General features: G+C 49.9%; 3 protein-coding genes across 4 annotated transcripts in view; 1 reads left to right on the top strand and 2 right to left on the bottom strand.

Annotated features, from left to right (window-relative positions):
* Positions 1 to 275, top strand: part of dhrs7 (dehydrogenase/reductase (SDR family) member 7) — a 6003-nt gene extending 5728 nt beyond the window's left edge. Inside the window, exon 7 of the mRNA XM_060871641.1 lies at positions 1 to 275. This exon is cut by the window's left edge and continues 346 nt beyond it. The gene's annotated coding sequence lies outside the window, so the exon portion shown is untranslated.
* A 560-nt stretch (positions 276 to 835) lies between these two features.
* On the bottom strand, positions 836 to 8099 carry pcnx4 (pecanex 4). Of its 2 annotated transcripts, none has more exons than XM_060871635.1 (11): positions 7990 to 8099; positions 5727 to 6490; positions 5399 to 5581; positions 4748 to 5277; positions 4487 to 4587; positions 3982 to 4104; positions 3502 to 3862; positions 3182 to 3285; positions 1977 to 3061; positions 1574 to 1760; positions 836 to 1452 (listed from the first exon to the last, which is right to left on the bottom strand). In XM_060871635.1, exons 2-11 carry the CDS (start codon positions 6416 to 6418, stop codon positions 1201 to 1203), a joined length of 3618 nt encoding a protein of 1205 aa, XP_060727618.1. In that variant the 5' UTR covers positions 6419 to 6490; positions 7990 to 8099; the 3' UTR covers positions 836 to 1200. The 2 variants fall into 2 exon arrangements, with proteins under 2 accessions (XP_060727618.1, XP_060727619.1); XM_060871636.1 differs by lacking the exon at positions 7990 to 8099 and adding an exon at positions 7602 to 7663.
* Positions 8100 to 8205: 106 nt separating this feature from the next.
* trmt5 (tRNA methyltransferase 5) overlaps positions 8206 to 10000 on the bottom strand; it is a 3141-nt gene continuing 1346 nt past the window's right edge. The window contains exons 3-5 of the mRNA XM_060871631.1: positions 9622 to 9746; positions 8844 to 9501; positions 8206 to 8399 (exon numbers count right to left, since the gene is read on the bottom strand). Of these exons, the coding sequence (XP_060727614.1) occupies positions 8347 to 8399; positions 8844 to 9501; positions 9622 to 9746 (836 nt within the window). The 3' untranslated portion in view covers positions 8206 to 8346. The remainder of the gene's footprint in view (positions 8400 to 8843; positions 9502 to 9621; positions 9747 to 10000) is intronic.

Genomic DNA, 10000 nt, shown 5'->3' with positions numbered 1-10000 from the left:
CTCTGAGTTCCTGCAGTAATGTAGGACTGTTTACGGTCCTGCGGTACTTTAATAACTAAAATGTAGAACCTGCTTGATTGTTTTGTTTTTTTTGTCTGAAACAATCAATGGATGTTTAATTTTTACATTTTAATCATTTCTGAACTACACTAGATTAAATTCAATGAAATGTTTAAAAATGTTGATCCGTCAAGTCTCATGGATTTGATTCTGTATTAAACAGAGACTTAAACATAAATAAATGCACCGTGGGCCACTAGAGGGCGCTAAACGCTCGTTCTTTAAGGGCTTGTTTCTTTCGTTTGTTTTAAACTTTATTGGATAATCACTTGTTTTATAGTTTATATTATTTCCAAGATTTAAAAAGTAGCCACGGTGTCTGGTGTGTGTTTAAGTTCTGCTTACGTCTTATTCATTCATTCATTCAACTTCTACCGCTTATCCGAACTACCTCGGGTCACGGGGAGCCTGTGCCTATCTCAGGCGTCATCGGGCATCAAGACAGGATACACCCTGGACGGAGTGCCAACCCATCACAGGGCACACACACACACACTCTCATTCACTCACACAATCACACACTACGGACAATTTTCCAGAGATGCCAATCAACCTACCATGCATGTCTTTGGACCGGGGGAGGAAACCGGAGTACCCGGAGGAAACCCCCGAGGCACGGGGAGAACATGCAAACTCCACACACACAAGGTGGAGGTGGGAATCGAACCCCAACCCTCTAGGTGTGAGGCGAACGTGCTAACCACTAAGCCACCTTGCCCCTCCTGCTTACATCTTATGTTTAGCATTTTATTTCAAGGGGACTTCAGAGAAGTGCACTAGCTCATGGGTTTCGTTTATTCTGTAGCGTCAGTAGAAAAGTCCTGTTGAAAGGGTTTAAAACATCCGAGTCCACATGAAAACGGCTCGAACATTCTGTCATCGTGTCATGAGTACATTAACAAAGTGTGTGTGTGTTGAGACGTGCATTAGTTAGTGTTTGTTTTAGTATCCTGCCTTCTTAAACACACACACACAATGTCTGAAAATCTGTTGTCCATTAGCTTATACTCCTGTGTCTGGTGTGTGTGTGTGTCACGTGCAATCTGCCATGTTTGTCCTTGTACATCACATCATGAATGCTCTACATTCATGTCTATGTAGTGTGTGTGTGTGTAGTGTAGTGTGTGTGTAGTGTGTGTGTCAGAAGCAGGTGAGGTGTGTGGGGCTGCAGGAGTAGATGGGGTAACCCAGCGGTGGCTCTGCAGCCTGCACAGTCAAGTTCCTCAGAAGGAGTGTGTGAGCCTGAATACTGTAGCGCTCCTCGTCGTCGTTGGTGGCGTAGAGCAGCTCCCAGGAGAGGTTGGCCCACTGACCGCGCACACACTCCTCACACAGCGCCCCCAGCTGGAACACACACTCCTGCAGTGACAGCACACGGCCCGTATACGAACCCTGAACAGGAGAACATCAGAGACACGGTGAGAGATGTAATGAAGCTGCAGCATGACGAAGAGAAAAAAGCGAGAGTGTCAGAGAGAAGTGCGCGCGTGTGTGTGTGTGTGTGAGAGATCACCATGGTGATATCATGGCCAAGTGAGAACAGAAATGGTTTCTCTTGTAGAACTCCATCATGCCAGCCTCGCTCCGTCGCCATGCCGATGAACCAGTGTTGTTCATAATGGTGCAGTGTGGAGTAAAACTCCTCCTCACTCTCCACCGGCCCCAGAGACGCCTGGTCTATCAGCAGCTTTACACTGTACCTACACACACACACACACACACACACACACACACACACTTTACAGTCAGATCTCATCATAACTACAGGACTTTATTTTCTGCTGACTGTTTGCTGAAGGTTTTAGGTGAAGTTTACATTTTTTGTATGTGCTGTAACCTGATCAAGCTACACACACACACACACACACACACACACACAGGTGGATGTGATCATGTGATCAGAGAGATGGTGTTACCTAAAAGCCCTGAGAGTAAGCTGATGCAGCTCGGTATTTTCTCGGAGCCAGTCCAGTCCTTCGTGCCACGCCGCGTCTCCACAGTAAACTCTGAACACGAAACTGGCGCTTGGCACAGAAAGGTCCATGCCTAATGCCAGTGCGCAGGACAGCGCCACCTGGCTGTACATCTCCATCAGCGCACGGTCCTCCTGTAACCCCCGACACACACTCTGCTCATCCTCATCTTCACACAAACCCTCCATCACCAGCTGTGCCAGACAAAAACGAAACCATTCCTCTGGGAAGGACGGCCTGAGCGTGCGGAGCTTGGCGGTGGTAAAAGGGGCGGAGAACCAGGATGTAGGAAGTGAGAGTGTTTCGGAATGTTGCGAGGAAAAGTTTGGTGGGTTTGTGTGGTCGAAGATTGCAGAGGGGGCGGAGCTGATTGGCAAGATGTCGTCTTTTTCGAGGCTGACTCCGAGTCCTAGAGGCCGCAGAGTCGGTAAGGATGCGAGTGCCAGGTTTTCATACAGGCTGTGAATTTCTACAGAACCCGGAAGAGACGTGTGTTCTTCCTCCGCCCGCATCATCATCCTCCTAACCGGCTTCCGTACCGGGACCGGCCCGAACAGATCGTCTTCGTCCGACCAATCCGACAAGGAGGACAAGCTGCTCCGCCCTCTCAGCTGAGGAGACGAGGAGCAGTCAAAGTGGTTCTGAGAGACCACGCCCAGTTTGGCATCGTGTGAGGTGGGCTCGGGCTGCACGGCATGCTGGGAGCTCCGCAGGGAATGTGATTTGACTCTGTGGGTCCTGTTCTGGGTGCTGTGATGCAGCAGGATCCACAGCAGCGTCTTCAGAAAGTCGGAGTGGAGCTGGCGAAGGCAGTCGGGCGAGTCGATGATGCCGGTCAGGACGTTGCGGGCGTCGGAGTAGACGGTGACGGGCAGGAGCGCGCAGGGCGTGAGCGCGTTTCCCCAGTGAGGGTTCAGGAAGTGCAGAAATCGGGCAGGACGCTCCAGACGATCGAACGCCGCCTCAAACACCTCGTCGACTCGCCGCGCTTCGACCGTGTGGCACGATGTTTCCTGCAGCTCCAAACCCTGAGCACAGGGAGGAAACATGGGCGTGGCTTATTACATCACCACAAAGGCGGCACAAATTCTCCTCGTGAGACTGTTTTAATAACAACTGCAATAAACTGTAACAATTAGTGGATCTACCTTGATGTTGACTGTACAGTAACTGTAGCCTTTCTCCAGAACACTGATCCAAACCACTCGGTCCTGGAACCGGCCCAGGAAGTGAGAACCGGGAGAATAAGCCCCTGAGGACAGACGCACACACACACACATGCACACACACATGCACACACACATGCACGCGCACACACACACACGCGCACACACACACACAGATAATATATATACGTTAACCTTAGTATGATTTTTTTACTTTACATTTGTGGTTTAGCAGCTTAAAAGATCACACAAGGCAAATTCATGAACAACGAGCACAAGAGGACAAACACAGTGTTCCTCACCCAGCGCTCCGTTAGAGAAGGCGTGTGTTAGCGCTGAAGCTAGCCTGGTGCTGAGCTGCTGGTAGTAGATGGAGTCGGGGCAGGGGCAAGCGGTGCCCGGGGTTCCTGGCCACGAGCGTAGAGGCCTGGGGAAGCCGACCAGGAACACGGGCAGCGTGAAGAGCGGCAGGAGAGGAGCGGAGAGCAGCGCTGACAGCATCACCACGGCAACCAACAACGGGCACAACGCCACGTCCAGCGCCAACAGAGCTCCAGCCGACTGACGACGTTGCTTCGCCTCCGTCCACGACGTGATTAACACGGTGAGAGCAAACTTGAGCTTCAACAGGAACTGAGAGAGACGATCAGAGACCAGGGACACCTGAGAGAGAGAGAGAGAGAGAGAGAGAGACAGAGAGAGAGACAGAGAGAGAGAGAGAGGGTCACACACCTGTCACACACACACACGTCACACACACATACACACACACACACACTCACCACTATGAGCTGCACTCCGGTCCCCAGATCATGCCAGTGGTGCACGACTTGTCCGCCATCAGCCAGTCTCACCATCACCACCACCACCATCTGCAGGAGAGCCTCCTCACTGTTCTGCCACACCTAACACAGGGTCAAAGGTCACAGGTCAGCCAGTTATACATTAACACTAATAGTTCCTGTTCTCACTTGTGTTACAGCAGCTATAAACAGTCCTTCTCTCACCAGACTCTCGTTATCTCTTTCATGCAGTCAATAAGATCAAAATTAGGCACCAAGAAGCAGTGTAAACTCCTGTGTCCTGAACGTTACACTAACACGGTGTGTGTGTGGAGTGTGAGCTGTACACGTCTCTCTGAACGAGCCGTTATAGAAGCCGTGAGGTGTCAGAGCTGCTGTTACAGAGAAATCATCAACACCTGACCACCAATCAGAGTGTAGAACTCAGCAGCTCTGTGGAGTAAAAGCTTTTACTCGTCGTGTGTTAATGATGTCACAGACGCACCGCTCTGAAGGCTCGTGTGAAGCCCACAGCTGACACCACGCTGTGTAACTCGTACAGGGAAGCATCTGTGGCTAAAAACCCAACCATGGCTAAGGGACAGACTGAAAAACAGGCACACACACACACACACACACACACACACACACACACACACACACAAGAGTAAGAGATACATTTTAAACACAGCTGCCAAAAGTTATTTACTAAAAAAAAAAAAAAATCTCAATAAATCAATAATAAATAATAAATCAGATTTCTCACCCAGGTTAATAAGCGCTCTGCGGACAAGTGCGGCGACCCACAATCCTTTGCTGCTGCTCGTGAAGGCCTGGACGCTGCTGAGCCGTTTGGGGTAGAGGGGATTGAGGACGAGTCCACCCAACACACACGCGCCCTGAATCTGCCTCAACACACGTGTAATAACACAGAGAGTGATGAGGATCCAGCCAATCAGAGACTGAGGCTCCGGCACCGCACCACCTGACGCCTGGATGCCCCCCTCGGTCACGTTCCACCCTCTGAGGGGGCAAAGACTTCGCAGCAGAGCCGCTTCGGTCAAGGCCGCGGTGAGGACGAGGGCAGAGAGCGGGAGACTCCACCAGCCTAGACCGAGTGAGCGAGTGTGTGTGCCTGTGTCAGGTGTCCTGCACCGTAACAGCAGACCAATCTGCGTCAGGTCCTGACTGAGGATGAAGCCCGTCGCCACGGTGAAGAGGACCACACCCAGTGATGAAGGGAGGAAGAAGGTGGAGATGGAGATACAGAGGGAGGACAGGAACATCAACACCAACCTGGTGGAGAACCAACAGACTCTAAGGTGAAGGTGTGTTACAGTACAGTGTGTGATTATTATGAGTTGCAGGTGAGTGTGTGTGTGTGTGTGTGTGTGTGTGTGTGTGTGTGTGTGTGCACCTGCGGTTGGTGGCCATAGCTGATCCTCCCAGTGTGTGTATGAGGCTTTGCTCCATGATCCATAAAACAAGAGCGTCGAGAGGAGGCAGCATTCCCAGTGCCCAAAGCAGAGGCAGCACCAAAAACAGCACATGCATCACCTGACTGGCCACCTGCAACTCGGCCACGCCCCCTCCTACACACCTGAGCACAGGTACATCAACAGATTCATAGAGCTTTATGTCCTTAGCTTTAAAAAAACATAGCTTTGAAAAATTAAAGCGGCGCTATGTAAACCTGGAGCTTGTTTTAAATATGCCAATTTGCATGTGAGTGTTTGTTTGCGTACCTGAGAGCCAAATCCACAGCGATGATGCCGAAGATGTACAGCGGTCTGGTGAGTGCTGTGATCTCGTACGTGTCCTGCGGCTGAAAAGTGGCCGTTTCGGCTGCCGTGTTGACGATCAGCGAGTATTCTCCGATGCACAGCGTGACCCAGCTGAGTGCGAACACCGGGACCACGGCACCGACGCTCCCGAAAACGTTGCTCAGGCGATCGGGTAGGAGGTACCACGTCCCGAATCCGCACATCGCCCCGGCCAGCACCGTGTGGAGAACCACGTTGGCCATGAATCGTTTACCCGGGACCACAAACCGCACCGTGTCGGGTCCTGCACACTGCGTGAATTCCACCTCCTCCTCATCCGCCATGACGTTGTGTCCCACCGCCAGTCTTTGGACAGTGCCGGTTCTCCGCGCCACCCACTGGGACAGGGTCTGCAGCGCAGCCCCGAACGCCAGCATGAGCGCCCCGGATAAGATCCCGGCGCTGGAGTCATCAATCACCCTGAGCTGGAAGAGCAGAGTGCCCACACCCCCAAGGAGCCACGGCATGAGGAACAGCGCCACTTGGTGGATGTAGACATATGGTGGCGCACAGTAGCCCAGTTTGAGTCTCGGGCCCCCCAGCACCGTCTGAGGAAAACGCTTCCAGAAAAACTCCTGCTTGTAGTCGTTGAGCAGCGGCACATCAGGGCCCATGATGAACACCAGAGTGGTGAGATTCCCACCGGCATCTTCTTTAACCCCGATCACTGCTCGCTGCGCCACTCACTGAGGGACACAAAAACACACGTGTGAAAGGATCCTGGAAGAAAAGTTCATCTCCAAAAGTCCTGAACTCTCCATATATTAAACTCCACCCTCCTCAAAACCAGAGCCACAGCCCACGTTTGGTACATCTATCATAGAGGTAACAGAACACTAACAGAAAGGTACACAGATCTCCTGAAACCCCTGAGCTGATCAGAAAGGTACACAGATCTCATGAGCTGATCACTGAGACTACTGAGCTGATCAGAAAGGTACACAGATCTCATGAGCTGATCACTGAGACTACTGAGCTGATCAGAAAGGTACACAGATCTCCTGAGCTGATCACAAAGGTACACAGATCCCGTGAGCTGATAACTGAGACTACTGAGCTGATCACTGAGACTCCTGAGCTGATCACTGAGACTACTGAGTTGATCACAAAGGCACGCAGATCTCCTGAGCTGATCACAAAGGTTCACAGATCTCCTGAGCTGATCACAAAGGTTCACAATCTCCTGAGCTGATCACAAAGTTACGCAGATCTCCTGAGCTGATCACAAAGGTTCACAGATCTCCTGAGCTGATCACAAAGGTTCACAGATCTCCTGATCTGATCACAAAGTTACGCAGATCTCCTGAGCTGATCACAAAGTTACGCAGATCTCCTGAGCTGATCACAAAGGTTCACAGATCTCCTGAGCTGATCACAAAGGTATGCAGATCTCCTGAGCTGATCACAGATCTCCTGAGCTCATCACTGAAACCTTTAGAGAAACTTCATTAGGGCCTGAGACACGTTTAAAAACACGTTCCATATAAACACGACATAAAACACTCACAGAATTAAAGAATCACGCGACCCTCAACAGAAGGGGTCTAAAGTGTCGTATGTTGACGTTTACTGAACACGCCAGATAAAGAACACGTAAACACAAACCGGTTCATTAGCAGATGCTAATCTAACGCTAACGTGCACACGGTATCTATGGCAACAAAACGGTTCGTTTACCACCGTCTGAACGGGTGCACAGAAAGTACAATTATTTGGTATAACATATTAATAACGGTACATTAACCGTTATATAGAATGTTAAAGACACTTCTACATTATTAAAAGTATATATTTAACCTTAAATCAGTGATGCTAACCAGTTGCGGTACAGCGCAAACGATTAATTTTTTCCCCACACGTATTCCAAAAACCCCACCTCCTGCGCTGGGATTGGCTAGTGCCGTTCCGCCTCCTGCCATCGATTGGATAAAATGTAACGCTTACGCGTGGCTACCTTGCGACAGCCAATCCTGGTGCCGGAAAACGGTTTGCCCGAAAACGGGTAGGATCAAAGACTCGCCTGCTGAACGGTGACTACAAAACAAACCTAGATGATTAGATTAAATTACTTGCTAATTAACCGCAAATGTGTTGATTTGGTGGTTTTATTATTAACAAACACGGCTCGCATAATCATATAAAATCAAAACATATGACGTTACAGTAAGGTTTTTTTGTCAGTTACCTTTTCTGAAGCATCCATTGTTTCCTACCGCTGTGCAGCTGAGACGGTTGTGGGCGGGGCTTGCAGCTGGCTGAACTGTCAATCAAGCGAATGACGGCCAGTGGCTCCGCCCACCGGTGGTTTAACATTTCTACTTTAAATGTTATTTTCATGCATGTGATGAGATTTATTTGTAGAGATGTAATAATTCAGTCACACTGCTTACACAGTGAATAATAAAAAACGTGTTAAATTCTTTATTTACACACAAACAGAAAGGTCAAACATAACAGTTCAATCAGTGAGACCATCATTTTTTATATAAAACAAAATCAAAAACAAAACAGAAACATTCGGAGTGTCAGACAGACGAGTTCGTTATTGTGTCTCCTCGTGTTTCTGCCTCTTTGGCGATGGTTCTTCTAAGTAACCTGGAGCAACAAGAGAGAGGAAAGGGTTATAGTGTGTGTGTGTGTGTGTGTGTGTGTGAGAGAGAGTGTGTGAGTGTGTGTGTTAGAGAGTGTGTGTGTGAGAGAGTGTGTGTATGTGTGTGTGAGAGAGTGTGTGTATGTATGTGTGTGTGTGTGAGTGTGAGAGAGAGTGTGTGAGAAAGTGTGTGAGAGAGTGCGTGTGTGTGAGTGTTTGTTTGTGTGTGTGAGTGTGTGTGAGAGAGTGTGTGAGTGTGTGTGAGAGAGTGTGTGTATGTGTGTGTGAGAGAGTGTGTGAGAGAGTGTGTGTATGTATGTGTGTGTGAGAGTGTGTGTGTGTGTGAGTGTGAGAGAGAGTGTGTGAGAAAGTGTGTGAGAGAGTGTGTGTGTGTGTGAGTGTTTGTTTGTGTGTGTGTGTGAGTGTGTGTGAGAGAGAGATCGACCCACCCTCCTCCACCACGTCTTCTCCGTACAGCACGTCTCTGGGTATGTTGAAGCTCACACACATCATCTCCTTGTTGGGTGCCACGTTTCTCACCATGTGCACGTCACAGCGTGTCTTCAGCGAAGTCCCTAAGCTGATCTCAGCTCGCTTCAGAACGTCCCTCTCTGGCTCGTCCTCTTTGGAAAAGCCATAGACGTGGAGCCGGGGCAGGACGGCCTCGTCTGGACCCCGGTCTGTGTCTCCTCTCAGCAAGCCTCTGAACGCGTCCAGGAAGTCGAGTGCTAACGCCGGCAAGTTCATGATCACGTGGATAGCAGATGAAGATCCTGAGCTCTTGAGCAGATCGGGAAGACGCTCTCGGAGCGGCCCTCGGATGAACTCCCGTCCATCGAAGTTGAAGGTGGTGATCTTGGTCTCGACCTTGTTGAGCTTGGCATTGTGCTGAAGCCATTTGTAGGACTCAGGGTTGAGGTCGTTGGCAAAGACGGAGCAGCCACGTCGCGCCGCTAACACGGAAAACGGCCCGACTCCGGCAAAGACATCAAACACCACGTCACCTCGGCGGAGCAGGGAAACGACACGCTCGTGCTCGGTGCTGAGACGAGGGTTCCAGTACACACGTGAGAAATCAAACTCGTATGACACGCCATTCTCCTTCACCTGCAGCGCAAGATACAACAGAAGGTTAATGACCATCAGGGTAACAGCCTTAATAAATACTGCACAGTACTGAGGCACAGCGACACCTCAGCCTCCCGGTGCGCTTCCCGCCCACCTCACCTTTGCCACCATGTTGTTTTCTCCGGCTAACACCTCCATCTGGAAGTTTCTGTAGGTGGAGTCGATGGTGTTGGTTTTGTTCACCACACAGGTAACCCCCGGGTTCTTATCTATGATCACCTGCCCTGTGAGATTAAACAAACACATCAGCCAATCACAGTATGCCTAGAAACTGAAGGCGGGGTTATGATGGAACAGCCACAAATTCCCCTAATAAACTCTACTCTTGTGTTAATCTTCGCTTCATCTGAGTACATAAGTTTGTGATCCCTCCACCTCCACAGGCACTCGTTTGAACTGACATGTCAGTGTGTGTTCAAGTTTTTTTTATCTTTCTCCAGTAGTGTGAAGAAATGACATTTTTTTTACATGTCATTAT

The sequence above is a fragment of the Tachysurus vachellii genome, chromosome 6 (assembly GCF_030014155.1).
Source record: "Tachysurus vachellii isolate PV-2020 chromosome 6, HZAU_Pvac_v1, whole genome shotgun sequence".
Classification (NCBI taxonomy): domain Eukaryota; kingdom Metazoa; phylum Chordata; class Actinopteri; order Siluriformes; family Bagridae; genus Tachysurus; species Tachysurus vachellii.
This window is presented reverse-complemented; position numbering and strand designations above follow the sequence as displayed.

What these genes read in the sequence shown, in the direction of transcription:
- pcnx4 (XM_060871635.1), bottom strand. Translation starts at nt 6,418, where the DNA reads ATGGGCCCTGATGTGCCGCTGCTCAACGACTACAAGCAGGAGTTTTTC. An exon ending in ACTGTACAGTCAACATCAAG is followed by an intron (nt 3,062 to 3,181) that starts GTAGATCCACTA and finishes CCCTGTGCTCAG; the next exon opens with GGTTTGGAGCTGCAGGAAAC. An exon ending in CTTACTCTCAGGGCTTTTAG is followed by an intron (nt 1,761 to 1,976) that starts GTAACACCATCT and finishes GTGTGTGTGTAG; the next exon opens with GTACAGTGTAAAGCTGCTGA.